Source organism: Oncorhynchus nerka, linkage group LG25 (assembly GCF_034236695.1).
Source record: "Oncorhynchus nerka isolate Pitt River linkage group LG25, Oner_Uvic_2.0, whole genome shotgun sequence".
Classification (NCBI taxonomy): Eukaryota; Metazoa; Chordata; class Actinopteri; order Salmoniformes; family Salmonidae; genus Oncorhynchus; species Oncorhynchus nerka.
Genome location: NC_088420.1, coordinates 9,471,435 through 9,490,343, shown reverse-complemented (window position 1 = coordinate 9,490,343; position 18,909 = coordinate 9,471,435). Strand labels below are relative to the sequence as shown.

The window sequence follows — 18,909 nt, the reverse complement described above, 5'->3', positions numbered from 1 at the left end:
CCTGCAGAGAGGAAAAGAGTGTGGCTTGTCCTGCAGAGGAGGAAAGAGTGTGTGGCTTGTCCTGCAGAGGGGGAAAGAGTGTGGCTTGTCCTGCAGAGGGGGAAAGAGTGTGTGGCTTGTCCTGCAGAGGGGGAAAGAGTGTGTGGCTTGTCCTGCAGAGGGGGAAAGAGTGTGGCTTGTCCTGCAGAGGGGGAAAGAGTGTGGCTTGTCCTGCAGAGAGGAAAAGAGTGTGGCTTGTCCTGCAGAGGGGGAAAGAGTGTGGCTTGTCCTGCAGTGGGGGAAAGAGTGTGGCTTGTCCTGCAGTGGGGGAAAGAGTGTGGCTTGTCCTGCAGAGAGGGAAAGAGACGGATAGAAGCAAAGTAGCAAGATCCTGTGCAGTACAGCTCAGCTCAGTAGTGTGAAAAGGGAACAAAATGTATGATGCCCAGCTGGTCTAGACTGTAGGTGGTCCTATTCGTGTGTGTGGGTGTGTGTTAGAATGCCGTGCAGGTAAATACCTTGTTGATCCAGCTGGTCACGGCGTCCTCGGTGTCGTACGGTGTGTCTGCATCTTCATCTTGGTGGGAGGAGTACCGAAGGATGCACGCCACCACCTTCTCCACGCTCACCGTCTCCACCGTGTACGCCATCATCAGCGTGTCCATCATAGCCAGGTGGGCACTCTGACAGAGGAAACAGGAAACAAGGTAATTGTGGATCTGAAAAGGCTTTAGGTCAGTGATGTTAGTAGGGAATTCATCATGGGGACACGTTCTAATCGGGTTACTCTGGTAGCCTCCTTAGTAGGGAATTCATCATGGGGACACGTTCTAATCGGGTTACTCTGGTAGCCTCCTTAGTAGGGAATTCATCATGGGGACACGTTCTAATCGGGTTACTCTGGTAGCCTCCTTAGTAGGGAATTCATCATGGGGACACATTCTAAATCGGGTTACTCCGGTAGCTGCCTTACTCCCTATACACTTGTTAACGTGGTTAACTGGTACCACGGCCCTATACATTTTTTGGGCCAGGCACAAAAACACAAAACACCAGTGTAAACCCCAAGCACCCGTGTAAATACAACCCCAAGCACCCGTGTAAATACAACCCCAAGCACCCGTGTAAATACAACCCCAAGCACCCGTGTAAATAAAACCCCAAGCACCCGTGTTAAACACTATATTGGAAAAGCCTTAGAAGAGTATGGAATATGGTGGAAGCTAAACCTGGCCTATCAGAAGGGTCGGTGGAGTTATTGCAACCTTGATTAGACCCATCAAGATCTATCCAATCTACAAAACGAGGTAAGGGAGCAAGTTATGGGAATGGAATTGAACCATGGAGTCCTAGCTAACCCTCCTCCACATAGAGTCTAGCAGTTCTCAGTTGGCCGTTCCCCAGTGGCTGTTGCCCTGAAAACACTTGGGTCCATCCCTCATTCAGCGACCCAATTAACTTTGTGTTCTCACACCCTGAAGGGAGAGAGAGATAGAGAGAGAAGCCTACACCAAGCCTGCAGCCTGGGTCAGGAGTTGAGTGTGTCTGTCTCAACCACAGTAGTACAGTAATATCATGCATCTCTAGTACAGTAATATCATGGATCTCTAGTACAGTAATACAATGTACAGTGGCTTGCGAAAGTATTCACCCCCCTTGACATTTTTCCTATTTTGTTGCCTTACAACCTGGAATTAGAATATATATTTGGGGGGGTTTGTATCATTTGATTTACATAACCTGCCTACCACTTTGAAGATGAAAAATAATTTTTATTGTGAAACAGACAAGAAAAGTTGGACAAAAAAAATGCAAACTTGAGCGTGCACAACTATTCACCCCCCAAAGTCTATACCTTGTAGAGCCACCTTTTGCAGCAATTACAGCTGCAAGTCTCTTGGGGTATGTCTCAATAAGCTTGGCACATCTAGCCACTGGGATAAATGCCTGTTCTTCAAAGGCAAAACTGCTCCAGCTCCTTCAAGTTAGATGGGTTCTGCTGGTCATACCACCGATTCTCAATTGGATTGAGGTCTGGGCTTTGACTAGGCCATTCCAAGACATTTAAATGTTTCCCCTTAAGCCACTCGAGTGTTGCTTTAGCATTGTGCTCAGGGTCATTGTCCTGCTGGACGGTGAACCTCCGTCCCAGTCTCAAATCTCTGGAAGACTGAAACAGGTTTCCCTCAAGAATTTCCCTGTATTTAGCGCCATCCATCATTCCTTCAATTCTGACCCGTTTCCCATTCGCTGCCGATGAAAAACATCCCACAGCATGATGCTACCACCACCATGCTTCACTGTAGGGATGGTTTTCTCGGGGTGATGTTAAGGCAAGGGCTGATTTACATTTACATTTAAGTCATTTAGCAGACGCTCTTATCCAGAGCGACTTACAAATTGGTGCTTTCACCTTATGACAGCCAGTGGAACAGCCACTTTACAATAGTGCATCTAGGTCTTTTAAGGGGGGGGGGGGGTGAGAAGGATTACTTTATCCTATCCTAGGTATTCCTTAAAGAGGTGGGGTTTCAGGTGTCTCCGGAAGGTGGTGATTGACTCCGATGCCCTGGCGTCGTGAGGGAGTTTGTTCCACCATTGGGGGGCCAGAGCAGCGAACAGTTTTGACTGGGCTGAGTGGGAACTGTACTTCCTCAGTGGTAGGGAGGCGAGCAGGCCAGAGGTGATTTCAAGGTTTTACTGCTAACCTACAAAGCATTACATGGGCTTGCTCCTACCTATCTTTCCGATTTGGTCCTGCCGTACATACCTACACGTACGCTATGGTCACAAGACGCAGGCATCCTAATTGTCCCTAGAATTTCTAAGCAAATAGCTGGAGGCAGGGCTTTCTCCTATAGAGCTCAGTTTTTATGGAATGGTCTGCCTACCCATGTGAGAGACGCAAACTCGGTCTCAACCTTTAAGTCTTTACTGAAGACTCATCTCTTCAGTGAGTCATATGATTGAGTGCAGTCTGGCCCAGGAGTGTGAAGGTGAACGGAAAGGCTCTGGAGCAATGAACCGCCCTTGCTGTCTCTGCCTGGCCGGTTCCCCTCTTTCCACTGGGATTCTCTGCCTCTAACCCTATTACAGGGGTTGAGTCACTAGCTTACTAGGGCTCTTTCATACCGTCCCTAGGAGGGGTGCGTCACTTGAGTGGGTTGAGTCACTGATGCGATCTTCCTGTCTGGGTTGGCGCCCCCCCTTGGGTTGTGCCGTGGCGGAGATCTTTGTGGGCTATACTCGGCCTTGTCTCAGGATGGTAAGTTGGTGGTTGAAGATATCCCTCAAACTTCTTGTTTGGCCCAGTCCGGGGGTGTCATCGGATGGGGCCACAGTGTCTCCTGACCCCTCCTGTCTCAGCCTCCAGTATTTATGCTGCAGTAGTTTATGTGTCGGGGGGCTAGGGTCCGTTTGTTATATCTGGAGTACTTCTCCTGTCCTATCCGGTGTCCTGTGTGAATTTAAGTGTGCGTTCTCTAATTCTCTCTTTCTTTGTCTCTCTCGGAGGACCTGAGCCCTAGGACCATGCCTCAGGACTACCTGACATGATGACTCCTTGCTGTCCCCAGTCCACCTGGCCGTGCTGCTGCTCCAGTTTCAACTGCCTGTGATTATTATTATTTGACCATGCTGGACATTTATGAACATTTGAACATCTTGGCCATGTTCTGTTATAATCTCCACCCGGCACAGCCAGAAGAGGACTGGCCACCCCACATAGCCTGGTTCCTCTCTCGGTTTTTTCCTAGGTTTTGGCCTTTCTAGGGAGTTTTACCTAGCCACAGTGCTTCTACACCTGCATTGCTTGCTGTTTGGGGTTTTAGGCTGGGTTTCTGTACAGCACTTTGAGATATCAGCTGATGTACGAAGGGCTATATAAATACATTTGATTTGCGTGGCTGGACTGGCTCTGACGGCCATGTGCTGCAGGGCCATACACTGATTCACAGACCCCACCCCCAGACCAGGAACCAGGCCATACAGCACTACCAGACCAGGAACCAGGCTATACAGCACTACCAGACCAGGAACCAGGCTATACAGCACTACCAGACCAGGAACCAGGCTATACAGCACTACCAGACCAAGAACCAGGCTATACAGCACTACCAGACCAGGAACCAGGCTATACAGCACTACCAGACCAGGAACCAGGCTATACAGCACTACCAGACCAGGAACCAGGCTATACAGCACTAACAGACCAGGAACCAGGCTATACAGCACTAACAGACCAGGAACCAGGCTGAACAGCACTAACAGACCAGCAACCAGGCTGAACAGCACTAACAGACCAGGAACCAGGCTATACAGCACTAACAGACCAGCAACCAGGCTGAACAGCACTAACAGACCAGGAACCAGGCTATACAGAACTACCAGACCAGAAACAAGGCTGTACAGCACTACCAGACCAGGAACCAGGCTATACAGCACTAACAGACCAGGAACCAGGCTATACAGCACTAACAGACCAGGAACCAGGCTATACAGCACTAACAGACCAGGAACCAGGCTATACAGCACTAACAGACCAGGAACCAGGCTATACAGCACTAACAGACCAGGAACCAGGCTATACAACACTAACAGACCAGGAGCAAGTATGTCCTCCAAATGTTTATAAGAGGAGTCCTACTTCCAAATATTTACAGCACGTAATTATGTGCACACGCTTTGAGCTTTTCCATGGACTAACTCAATTCATCTTAACCTTACAATGAATGGCCCCACTGTACCAATATACTATTTACATTCTAGTCATTCCAAACACACCAAGACAGTCGTGAAGAGGGCACGACAAAGCCTTGTCCTCCTCAGGAGACTGAAAAGATTTGGCATGGGTCCTCAGATCCTCAAAAGGTTCTACAGCTGCACCATCGAGAGCATCCTTACAGGTTGCATCACTGCCTGGTATGGCAACTGCTCGGCCTCTGACTGCAAGGCACTACAGAGAGTAGTGCAAACAGCCCAGTACATCACTGGGGCCAAGCTTTCTGCCATCCAGGACCTCTATATCAGGCAGTGTCAGAGGAAGGCCCTAAAAATTGTCAAAGACTGCAGCAACCCTAGTCATAGACTGTGCTCTCTGCTACCACACGGCAAGCAGTACCAGAGCGCCAAGTCCGGTACCAAATCATTTTTTTCACTTCGCAATTTGTACTATTTTGTGTATGTCCATTACATGAAATCCAAATAAAAATCTATTTAAATTACAGGTTGTAATGCAACAAAATAGGAAAAACGCCAAGGGGGTGAATACTTCTGCATAGCACTGTATATACAGGGGGTACCGGTACAGAGTCAATGTGGAGGCTATATACAGAGGGTACCGGTACAGAGTCAATGTGGAGGCTATATACAGGGGGTACCGGTACAGAGTCAATGTGGAGGCTATATACAGGGGGTACCTGTACAGAGTCAATGTGGAGGCTATATACAGGGGGTACCGGTACAGAGTCAATGTGGAGGCTATATACAGGGGGTACCGGTACAGAGTCAATGTGCGGGTGCACCGGTTAGTTAAGGTAATTGAGGTAATATGTACATGTAGTTAGCGTTAAAGTGACCATGCACAGATAATAAACAGAGAGTAGCAGCAGCGTACAATAGGGGTCTAGATAGCAGTTTGATTAGCTGTTCAGGAGTCTTATGGCTTGGGGGTAGAAGCTAAGGCCATTATTGAACATGGGGTGAGACATTCTTACTCATTTGTAAATAAAGCCAGGTTGTTATTTAGAATCATTTATTTCAGTTTTTAGAGGGAGAGAAACAAAAAGCCCACCGTGCCAATTTTTTAAAAATGTCAAGTGTAATTCCCCCGTTGTATTTACCCAGGTTCTCTCTGAACTCCAGGACCAGTGACAGTCTTTGTGGTTGCCTGATGCAGGACTCTAGTGCCAGAGAAGAGACTCTCAGACTGAAAACACCTCCATTAATTTCCGAAAAGACAGTCAATTTGTGCCATAGTTTAGACTACCGATAGATTTAAGCATTATAACTCCCCCTTGTGATAGTGTGGTGCAATGACAGAATGACACCATCTACCACTAACGGGCATAAGCTCAAAACTTCTAAAGGAAGAACCACTGTAAATAGCTACACAGACTACCTGCATTCACCCTTTTTTGCACTAACTCTCTTGCACACTGGACTCCTACACAGTCACACATACTTACACTGACACCCTAACACACACACACACACTGATGCCACCCTAACACACACACACACACTTTCATACATTCGAAAAGGCAATGTAACTGAGGACTTGGTGGACTGTATAATCTTTAGGCTGTTTTACTTGGTGTTGTCTCCCATGATAAAGGGCACCAATGACAACACAGAGGACGAGGTGGTACGGATTAGCACCGTCATCTTCAGCAGAGGGCTACAACTGCATAACGAACTCAATACCTCTAAACACTGAAATAAAATGCAATACCCACATAAACATAATAAACATAAACAATATAACATCTATAGAATTACAGGGCATATAAACAAAATAACAGGGGACAAGAGCATCGAATCCCCGAGCTAACTAGGTTAAAATTCTGTCGATGAGCAAGGCACTTCTCCCTAATTGCTCCTGTAAGTCGCTCTGGATGAGTGTCTACTAAATGGCAAAAATGTCAAATGTAAAAATGTCAATAAACATGTGAAAGATATTAAAATATGTACTTACACTTCAGTAAGGACACACACGGGCCTTGGCTAACGGGCCTTGGCTAACACAACGAGAGCTAACTAGTGGGAAAACACAGGAGCTGGAACTGTCTCTCACTTGACATCTCTTTGAGCTAACGTTCACTGAGCTGGAGATCGCCCAGCATGCTCTGCTCCACTTCACAGGTGGGCGGAGCTACAGCGCTGATATTATGAACTTGATCTATTCTACTATGATAACTACTATTTCTTCACAGCCTTTCGTACAAGGAGTACAGGAGGGTACTAAGAACACACCCCTGATGGGCCTCTGTGTTGATGGTCAGTGTGGCGAATGGGTTTTTGCCTACTTTCAGCGTCTGGGGGTGGTCGACCAGGATCCAGTTGCACAGGTAGGTGCTCTGTTCCAGGGTCCTGAACTTGGTGATACGCTTGGAGGGGACTATGGTGTTGAATGCTGAGCTGTAGTCAATGAACAGCATAGGTACATAGGTATGCCTTGTGTGATTTGATTTGATTTGTCCAGGTGGGTGAGGGCAGTATGGAGTGCAATAGAGATTGCATCATCTGCGGCTCTTTTGGGGCGGTATGCTAATTGGAGTGGGTCCAGGGTGTCTGGGATGATGGTGTTGATGTGAGCCATGACCAGCCTTTTCAAAGCATTTCATGGCTATAGCTGGTAGTCATTTTAGGTAGGTTACCTTGGCATCCTTGGGCACGTGAACTATGGTGGTCTGCTTGAAACAAGTTGGTATTACAGACCGGGTCAGGGATAGGTTGAAAAGGGATCGGATGAATCTCGGAACACACTCCAGTCTGGGCCAGCGAAACAGTCCTGTAGCTTACCATCCGCTTCACTGGTACTTCCTGTTTGAGTTTTTGCTTGTGAGCAGGAAGGAGGATAGAGTTATGGTCTGATTTGCCAAAGGGAGGGCCTTGCATGCGGAATAAAGGTATTCTAGAGTTTTGTCGCCTCTAGTTGCACAGATGACATGCTGGTTAAAATGAGTTGAGACGGATTTCAGTTTCCCTGTATTAAAATCACTGGCAACGCCAATTTCGACTGACCAATGTAGACGTTTTCAAATACATGCCAACTTAAAAGTTTTACATCACGAAATGTCGATCTGAAATCTTTTAAGCAATGTTGAGAGAATCCTATTTGAGACAGAAAAAGAAAAGGATGTTCCTATGATAGGTAAAATATACAAAACCTTGCAGAGAGCCTGTCCAACTCACAATCTCTCAGAAAGAATTATCTATCAAACTGAGCTTATACAAAAAAATATGAACTATTGGAACCAAGAGTTAAAAACTGATATTGGCACATGATGGAGGGAGTGTTGGAACATAACACAATTACAGTTAACACACATGTATGATTACTCCAGCATAAACGAATGAATAGAATTTATTATACAAGAGTCAAAATTAATACATTCTTCTACAGCATAATGGCGGAGCCATGTCTTAAGTATACAATTAACAATGATTGGATAATTCCTGCCTTCTGGGAGTGGTATAAAGTCCCAAAGTTATGGGCGGAGTTAGAAAGTTGGCTGTCAGAAGTTTTACGATGTAAATTTACCATACTTTTCTCATTAATCTTTTTTTTTTTTTTTTACTTAACTGGAAATCAAGTGATCCTCCATTGCTGGGATGATAGAAGAATCAAATGCATTATTATGTGGCATAGTCTTTGGCGTTGGAGATGGATACAGTGTGAGCATGTGGGTCAGGACTAGAGGTCGACCTCTAGTCAGGACAGGTGTGATGTCGTTGATGTTTGTGTGGGTCTGTCTGTTTGTAGTCTGTTCAAGTTTAAATAAAAAATATATAAAATAAATGTTTTTTATTTTTTAAATATATTTTTTAAATACAGAGACTAGAGAGTTGGACTAGTAACCGGAAGGTTGCAAGTTCAAACCCCCGAGCTGACAAGGTACAAATCTGTCGTTCTGCCCCTGAACAGGCAGTTAACCCACTGTTCCTAGGCCGTCATTGAAAATAAGAATTTGTTCTTAACCGACTTGCCTAGTTAAATAAAGGTAAAATTTTAAAAAACGAGAAACACCCTCTGAATGTTGGCTTATGGCCATATACAGCTCGCTTGAGTGCAGTCTTAGTGCCAGCATGGTTTTTTCATGGTAAATAGACCGCTATGAAAAATATTGATGATAACTCTCTCTGTAAATAGTATGGTGTGAAGATTATCATGAGGTATTCTAACTAAATAGAGTGGAAATCATATCCGGATCCTAAATAAATATCTAGGCCCAGGTTCATACCAGAACAATTCTATGATTGAGCCCTTTAGCGCACTAAGTCCAAGCCCTACTGTATAACCCCCATTGTAATGGAGCTACAGCAGCTGGACCGAGGAAAGATGGAGGGGGGAGGAAGGGAGGGAAAAGAGAGAGGGATGTAGATTCCAGTTCGACTTCAAGAGTCGGTTAGCCTCTTTCACTCGAGTAGGGGCGAAACTGTTGCCTAAAACAAGATGGCCTTTCCCCCTTTAACAAACAGGCTTTTCCCCAAAAAGCGAGATTCCGCCTCCACCCTAAAGCGAAATTCCGCCTCCACCCTAAAACGAGATGCCCTTCTCCCCCTAAAATGAGATGGCCCTTCTCCCCCTAAAACGAGATGCCCTTCTCCCCCTAAAACGAGATGCCCTTCTCCCCCTAAAACGAGATGCCCTTTTCCTCCACCCTAAAACGAGATGCCCTTTTCCTCCACCCTAAAACGAGATGCCCTTTTCCTCCACCCTAAAACGAGATGCCCTTTTCCTCCACCTAAAACGAGATGCCCTTTTCCTCCACCCTAAAACGAGATGCCCTTTTCCTCCACCCTAAAACGAGATGCCCTTTTCCTCCACCCTAAAACGAGATGCCCTTTTCCTCCACCCTAAAACGAGATGCCCTTTTCCTCCACCCTAAAACGAGATGCCCTTTTCCTCCACCCTAAAACGAGATGCCCTTTTCCTCCTAAAACGAGATGCCCTTTTCCTCCTAAAACGAGATGCCCTTTTCCTCCTAAAACGAGATGCCCTTTTCCTCCTAAAACGAGATGCCCTTTTCCTCCTAAAACGAGATGCCCTTTTCCCCCTAAAACGAGATGCCCTTTTCATCCTAAAACGAGATGCCCTTATCCCCCTAAAACAAGATGCCCTTTTCCCCCTAAAACAAGATGCCCTTTTCCCCCTAAAACAAGATGCCCTTTTCCCCCTAAAACAAGATGCCCTTTTCCCCCTAAAACAAGATGCCCTTTTCCCCCTAAAACAAGATGCCCTCCTAAATGCACTGGGACATTATTGTATACTCATCTCAGGCTAAGTCAGACATGAGCTAAAACATCCCTTTTGGCACTAGCACTAGTATTAGCATTTTATGTGCTAGAACTGCAGGCTCTATGTTACGCCCCTGAAAAGGGGGAGAAATACTAGCCACTGCAGCACAGAGGTGCATTTTGCTTTATCCTTTAAACTGATTACATCTATATTACCTCTGTGGTAAGAGATGCTCCCCCGTTGTCAATATCCATATTTTACTGCCAGGCTAAATCACTGCTGGGATGTGTTCATTAAGTTCCGCAAAAAACATGCATTAGTTCAAGTCCAGGTAGTAGAGTGTAGTTTCTTCTGTTTGCCCAATGAACATGACCCATATGTGTATTTCTCTGCAGAGCTGATTGCATACCTTCCTATAGAGCCGTTGGAAAGACAAAGCATAACAGACAACTCTCCATTGAAACCAGCTTAAACAGAGTACAAATGAGGGGCAAATATGTACAGTCTCAGTCTGCCATGTGATCTGGGTGATACATGACAATGTTTAAGTGGTTGAACAAACGTTTGTTGTGTATAAGAGGCCTGACCTGATAGTAACCTCTACTGGGAGAGCTGTGACCTGCTAGTAACCTCTACTGGGAGAGCTGTGACCTCTACTGGGAGAGCTGTGACCTCTACTGGGAGAGCTGTGACCTGCTAGTAATCTCTACTGGGAGAGCTGTGACCTGCTAGTAACCTCTACTGGGAGAGCTGTGACCTCTACTGGGAGAGCTGTGACCTCTACTGGGAGAGCTGTGACCTCTACTGGGAGAGCTGTGACCTGCTAGTAACCTCTACTGGGAGAGCTGTGACCTCTACTGGGAGAGCTGTGACCTGCTAGTAACCTCTACTGGGAGAGCTGTGACCTGCTAGTAACCTCTACTGGGAGAGCTGTGACCTCTACTGGGAGAGCTGTGACCTCTACTGGGAGAGCTGTGACCTGCTAGTAATCTCTACTGGGAGAGCTGTGACCGGCTAGTAACCTCTACTGGGAGAGCAGTGACCTCTACTGGGAGAGCAGTGACCTCTACTGGGAGAGCAGCGACCTCTACTGGGAGAGCAGTGACCTCTACTGGGAGAGCAGTGACCTCTACCGGGAGAGCAGTGACCTCTACCGGGAGAGCAGTGACCTCTACCGGGAGAGCAGCGACCTCTACCGGGAGAGCTGTGACCTCTACCGGGAGAGCTGTGACCTCTACCGGGAGAGCTGTGACCTGCTAGTAACCTCTACTGGGAGAGCAGTAACCTCTACTGGGAGAGCAGTAACCTCTACTGGGAGAGCAGTAACCTCTACTGGGAGAGCAGTAACCTCTACTGGGAGAGCTGTGACCTGCTAGTAACCTCTACTGGGAGAGCAGTAACCTCTACTGGGAGAGCAGTAACCTCTACTGGGAGAGCTGTGACCTGCTAGTAATCTCTACTGGGAGAGCTGTGACCTGCTAGTAACCTCTACTGGGAGAGCTGTGACCTGCTAGTAACCTCTACTGGGAGAGCAGTAACCTCTACTGGGAGAGCAGTGACCTCTACTGGGAGAGCTGTGACCTCTACTGGGAGAGCTGTGACCTCTACTGGGAGAGCTGTGACCTCTACTGGGAGAGCTGTGACCTGCTAGTAATCTCTACTGGGAGAGCTGTGACCTGCTAGTAACCTCTACTGGGAGAGCTGTGACCTGCTAGTAACCTCTACTGGGAGAGCTGTGACCTCTACTGGGAGAGCTGTGACCTCTACTGGGAGAGCTGTGACCTCTACTGGGAGAGCTGTGACCTCTACTGGGAGAGCTGTGACCTCTACTGGGAGAGCTGTGACCTCTACTGGGAGAGCTGTGACCTCTACTGGGAGAGCTGTGACCTCTACTGGGAGAGCTGTGACCTCTACTGGGAGAGCTGTGACCTCTACTGGGAGAGCTGTGACCTCTACTGGGAGAGCTGTGACCTCTACTGGGAGAGCTGTGACCTCTACTGGGAGAGCTGTGACCTCTACTGGGAGAGCTGTGACCTCTACTGGGAGAGCTGTGACCTGCTAGTAACCTCTACTGGGAGAGCAGTGACCTCTACTGGGAGAGCAGTGACCTCTACTGGGAGAGCAGTGACCTCTACTGGGAGAGCAGTGACCTCTACTGGGAGAGCAGTGACCTCTACTGGGAGAGCAGTGACCTCTACTGGGAGAGCAGTGACCTCTACTGGGAGAGCAGTGACCTCTACTGGGAGAGCAGTGACCTCTACTGGGAGAGCAGTGACCTCTACTGGGAGAGCAGTGACCTCTGGGAGAGCTGGGAGAGCTGTGACCTCTACTGGGAGAGCTGTGACCTCTACTGGGAGAGCTGTGACCTCTACTGGGAGAGCTGTGACCTCTACTGGGAGAGCTGTGACCTCTACTGGGAGAGCTGTGACCTCTACTGGGAGAGCTGTGACCTCTACTGGGAGAGCTGTGACCTCTACTGGCAGAGCTGTGACCTCTACTGGCAGAGCTGTGACCTCTACTGGGAGAGCTGTGACCTCTACTGGGAGAGCTGTGACCTCTACTGGGAGAGCTGTGACCTCTACTGGGAGAGCTGTGACCTCTACTGGGAGAGCTGTGACCTGCTAGTAACCTCTACTGGGAGAGCAGTAACCTCTACTGGGAGAGCAGTAACCTCTACTGGGAGAGCTGTGACCTGCTAGTAACCTCTACTGGGAGAGCAGTAACCTCTACTGGGAGAGCAGTAACCTCTACTGGGAGAGCAGTAACCTCTACTGGGAGAGCTGTGACCTGCTAGTAACCTCTACTGGGAGAGCAGTAACCTCTTTATTTAAAATTGTATTTATTTAACCTTTATTTAATTGGCAAGTCAGTTAAGAACAAATTCTTATTTACAATGACGGCCTACCCCGGCCAAACCCGGACAGCGCTGGGCCAATTGTGCACCGCCCTATTGGACTTCCAGTCACGGCCGGATGTGATTCAGCCTTACTGGGAGAGCTGTAACCTGCTTGTGGGAGACTGAGCTAGGGCCCTAAGGACTGGCTGGCTCTCAAAGCACACTGTGCCAGGGGGAGGAACCAGTATCCCAGTGTGTAGTGTATATAATATGGTCATTTAGCAGACTGGTCTGGTAATCTGAGTTGTTGGAGAGCATCCTCTCGTTCAATACGACAGTCTGGTCTGGTAATCTGAGCTAGTGGACAGGATCCTCACATTCAATATGACAGTCTGGTCTGGTAATCTGAGCTAGTGGACAGGATCCTCACATTCAATATGACAGTCTGGTCTGGTAATCTGAGCTAGTGGACAGGATCCTCACATTCAATATGACAGTCTGGTAATCTGAGCTAGTGGACAGGATCCTCACGTTCAATATGACAGTCTGGTCTGGTAATCTGAGCTAGTGGACAGGATCCTCACATTCAATATGACAGTCTGGTCTGGTAATCTGAGCTAGTGGACAGGATCCTCACATTCAATATGACAGTCTGGTAATCTGAGCTAGTGGACAGGATCCTCACGTTCAATATGACAGTCTGGTCTGGTAATCTAAGCTGGTGGACAGGATCCTCACATTCAATATGACAGTCTGGTCTGGTAATCTGAGCTAGTGGACAGGATCCTCACATTCAATATGACAGTCTGGTCTGGTAATCTGAGCTAGTGGACAGGATCCTCACATTCAATATGACAGTCTGGTCTGGTAATCTGAGCTAGTGGACAGGATCCTCACATTCAATATGACAGTCTGGTCTGGTAATCTGAGCTAGTGGACAGGATCCTCACATTCAATATGACAGTCTGGTCTGGTAATCTGAGCTAGTGGACAGGATCCTCACATTCAATATGACAGTCTGGTCTGGTAATCTGAGCTAGTGGACAGGATCCTCACATTCAATATGACAGTCTGGTCTGGTAATCTGAGCTAGTGGACAGGATCCTCACATTCAATATGACAGTCTGGTCTGGTAATCTGAGCTAGTGGACAGGATCCTCACATTCAATATGACAGTCTGGTCTGGTAATCTGAGCTAGTGGACAGGATCCTCACATTCAATATGACAGTCTGGTCTGGTAATCTAAGCTGGTGGACAGGATCCTCACATTCAATATGACAGTCTGGTCTGGTAATCTGAGCTAGTGGACAGGATCCTCACATTCAATATGACAGTCTGGTCTGGTAATCTAAGCTAGTGGACAGGATCCTCACATTCAATATGACAGTCTGGTACGGTAATCTGAGCATGAGGAGCAAAAGCAAAATGACCCGAATAGTAAACACAGCCAGCAAAGTAACCGGTCGACCACAGGCACATTTGAGCATTCCGTTCCACAAGGCAACCAGAAAGAAGACACTGGCTGTCATTGGCGACACCTCCCACCCTCCACACCCTCTACAGACCCTCTACACCCTCAGTTCGAGAGGCTTCCCTCCACACCCTCCACACCCTCAGTTCGAGAGGCTTCCCTCCACACCCTCCACACCCTCAGTTCGAGAGGCTTCCCTCTGGCCGGCGCTTCAGAATGGTCACGGCCAAGAACATGCATTAGTTCCTTGTGCTGTTGGACTACTAAATGCAAAGTATCAGTATATGTACTTATCTATCTAGTCCAGTTGAGACAGTGGTCGTTGTGAGTGAATGTATTAATGTCCTCTATGTTGTGAGTGAATGTAACATGATGGACTGACCGGTTTAATTGTGGATGATGTGAGAATGTATGTGATTATTTTAATGGAAGGTGAGGCCAAAGAAAAATGTCCATCCTGGATGGGACAATAAAGTTTTATTCCATCTACTCTATGCGTTCAGGAATTTGGCACGGGAACACACTAAAACATATAGATAATGGCTGGAAAATCTGTTCTATCGGATGGCTTGAAATGGCTCGTTAGAGAGTTGAAGAGGTTTTCACTGCTGATAGAGAAAGTCAATATTAACATCCCACTCGTTAACTGCGAGAATCTAGACTCTTACAGGTGGTAAAGCACTTCACATAGAAGAGATTATAAAGAGCCACTGAACACCAACATTTCACTTTGGAAGAAGTCCACCTCTACTGTAGCAATCCCAGTGAATCAGATATCTCTCCCTCTCTCGCTCTTTGTTCTTTTTAAATAGAGTGACAGGATGGCAGGCTCCTTTGAGTGCATTCGCAGCTGCAGGCAGAATCGTGCTCGCAAGCACACGTACACACTAACTGTGGGTGAAAAGGCCCACTGTGAGAGACAGGAGAACACCAAGCAGGCAGGGTCATCCGAAGCTTTCTTACTTTCTACTGTAGGTCATTCAAAAATCATGTTAAACACTATTATAGCACACAGAGTGAGTCCATGCAACTTATTATATGACTTGCTAAGCAAATGTTTACTCCTGAATTTATTTAGGCTTGCCATAACAAAAAGGGGTTGAATACTTGACTCAAGACATTTCAGCTTTTCATTTTTAATTAATTTGCTCAAGCTCATTCAATTTGGTTGTGAATTATTGATAGATAGGAATATTCAAACCGCGTCTCTGATTTTCAAGCAAATTTAAGTCAGGTCTGAGGCTAGGTCACTCAGGAACACTCAACACCTCTTGGAAAGGCTTTCGTGTGTGTCTTTGGGGAGGCCCAAAAAATGTGTGTAGGTGTCTTGCTGGAAAAAATAAATCACTCTGTTGTGTTGTATTGGATATGACCTGTAGTTTTTAATTTAGGCCAAAAAGGGAATGTCTTTGCGGTGTTTTGCAGCATTACTTAACGGCCTTGTTGAAAAAATAATGTATTGTGGTGGCAGCATCACGTTATGGGTATGCTTGTCACCAGCAGGGACTGGGGAGATTGTCAGGATGATAAGAAAAATGAAAGGAGCAGAGCCCAGGCAAGTTAGAGGAGACCCTGACATAGTCTTCTGAAAACCACAGGACAACTACCAAATCTTTATGCTAAAGAATGGCTTTCCAGGAGGTGTTGAGTGTTCCAAATGGTCTAGTCCATTCCCTGACAAATTGAGGCTGTTCTGAGGGCAAAAGGGGGTGCAACTCCGTATTAGGAAGGTAGCCAATGCTTCCAACAGTTGTGTCAAGTTGGCTGGGGGGACCGTTCTTGATACACATGGGAAACTGTCGAGCGTGAAAAACCCAGCAGCGTTGACAGTTCTTGACATACTGAAACCAGTACGCCTGGCACCTACTACCATACCCTGTTCAAAGGCAATTACATATATATATATTTTTTTTTTACACCTTTTTCTCCCCAATTTCGTGGTATCCAATTGTTTTAGTAGATACTGTCTTGTCTCATCGCTACAACTCCCGTACGGGCTCGGGAGAGACGAAGGTTGAAAGTCATGCGTCCTCCGATACACAACCCAACCAAGCCGCACTGCTTCTTAACACAGCGCGCATCCAACCCGGAAGCCAGCCACACCAATGTGTCGAAGGAAACACCGTGCACCTGGCAACCTTGGATAGCGCGCACTGCGCCCGGCCCGCCACAGGAGTTGCTGGTGCGCGATGTGACAAGGACACCCCTACCGGCCAAACCCTCCCTAACCCAGACGACGCTAGGCCCACGGACCTCCCGGTCGAGGCCGATTACGACAGGGCGCGAACCCAGAGTCTCTGGTGGCACAGCTGGCGCTGCAGTACAGCGCCCTTAACCACTGCGCCACCCGGGAGGCCTGCAATTACATCTTTTGTCTTGCCCATTCACCCATTCTGAAAAGGCACACATACAAAATCCATGTCTCATTTGTCTCGAGGCTTAAAAATCCTTCTTTAACCCGTCTCCTCCCCTTCATCTACACTGATTTGAAGTGGATTTAACAAGTGACAAGTCAATAAGGGATCATAGCTTTCACCTGGATTCACCCAGTCTATGTCACGGAAAGAGCAGGTTTCTAATGTTAATGTCCACTTAGTTGTGTAAGGTTGGTAAAATCTTATTCAACATGATTCCCAGCTGTAATGGCTGCCAAAAGGAGCTTCCAACAAGTATTAACACTGGGGTGTGAGGACATACGCAATCAGAATACATTATTCATCTCATATGTATACGTATATACTGTACTCTATATCATCTACTGCATCCTTATGTAATACATGTATCACTAGCCACTTTAACTATGCCACTTTGTTTACATACTCATCTCATATGTATATACTGCACTCAATACCATCTACTGTATCTTGCCTATGCCGTTCTGTACCATCACTCATTCATATATCTTTATGTACATATTCTTTATCCCCTTACACTTGTGTCTATAAGGTAGTAGTTTTGGAATTTTTAGCTAGATTACATGTTGGTTATTACTGCATTGTCGGAACTAGAAGCACAAGCATTTCGCTACACTCGCACTAACATCTGCTAACCATGTGTATGTGACAAATACAATTTGAATTGATTTGATTTGAGAATACAAAATAAAGGTTGCACTTAGTCATTTGGAAACGGTTCTAGAATTGTGTAGATCGATTGGATTTTTTTCTCTAATCGAATCACTTTTTTTAAATGCATTTTAAAAAGGCAGCAAAATGTAAAGACTGTGAAAGGGGAGTGTTGACCTTTACCCCCACCTGTATGGCCATATACGGCATGATCACAGTAATCAGAGCGGTATCCACGGCAATAGAGGTGACAAGGATCCGTGTCGGAGCTAAGTGGAATAATGACCCTTTTTATGCCTCCCTCATGAAATATGAACCATATCCAAGATTATATTATACACCGACTCCGAACGGTTTATCATCATCATTACATTGATCTTCACGATGAACAGAAAATTGTGTTTTTATTGATGGGGAGGATAAATCTGGTGCTAGGCTGAGGAGAGGCTTATAACACAGTAACACACACACACACACTACTGCTAATGGTGGCTCCCAAATGCAGAGCACTGTCCACGTGCCAACCACTTGGTCTAGATATACCACACATTCTGCTACAGGGACCACTTCAAACCCCCTTAACTGCAGGCAATTACAGTCATATACTGTAGAGTACAATACACCCACACACACAAGAGCAAGACCTAAGCCTAATACCCCAGAGTATAGCAAGAACTCCATGCCAAACACAGCTAAATTACCAGATCGGTTGATTACACAATGCTATTACTTGCAGACGTCTATATAATTCGAAGATTCGAAAACACACAAAGACTGCATGTATTATTCATAAGCTATACAGAATGACAACACAGCCACAGAGAGGACCCTAGTGATACCGGGGGGTTACAGGGCCTGACTGTAAATACAGCTACACTGGAGATTACAGGGCCTGACTAACTACAGCTACACTGGGAGGTTACAGGGCCTGACTGTAAATACAGCTACACTGGGAGGTTACAGGGCCTGACTGTAACTACAGCTACACTGGGAGGTTACAGGGCCTGACTGTAACTACAGCTACACTGGGAGGTTACAGGGCTGACTACAGACTGTACAGGGCCTGACTGTAACTACAGCTACACTGGGAGGTTACAGGGCCTGACTGTAACTACAGCTACACTGGGAGGTTACAGGGCCTGACTAACTACAGCTACACTGGGAGGTTACAGGGCCTGACTGTAAATACAGCTACACTGGGAGGTTACAGGGCCTGGGTTGGCTGACTAAAGTTTACTGTAGCAATGTGGAATCTCTAGCTAGTTAACTGTGTAAGCTAGTTAGCTGTGTGGGCTAGTTAGCTATGTAAGTGTTGTTAGGTGTGTAAAGTAGAGTTAGCTAGTTAGCTGTGTAGACTAGATTCCATTTCTGGACACAAACCAAAAAGGCCTGACAAGAGAGCAGAAAACCTCCGGACCGGGTTCAGCAACCTCTCACGTCAGTAGAGCTAAGCATCCATCCTTTCATCCCTGGGCAGAATTGTCTAGCTCTGAACCATTATCTTCCCGAATGTTAATCCTCCTTAAAACATGACACGGGATTGCTGAGTTACAATTCAAATGACGTAAACTCTTTCAAACTACTTCCTGAGTAGAC

General features: G+C 46.7%; 1 protein-coding gene across 1 annotated transcript in view; it reads right to left on the bottom strand.

Moving 5' to 3' along the window:
* LOC115109020 (calmodulin-regulated spectrin-associated protein 2-like) overlaps nt 1–18,909 on the bottom strand; it is a 107,370-nt gene that overhangs the window by 56,342 nt on the left and 32,119 nt on the right. Inside the window, exon 3 of the mRNA XM_029633562.2 lies at nt 498–662. Coding sequence (XP_029489422.2) covers nt 498–662 — 165 coding nt within the window. The remainder of the gene's footprint in view (nt 1–497; nt 663–18,909) is intronic.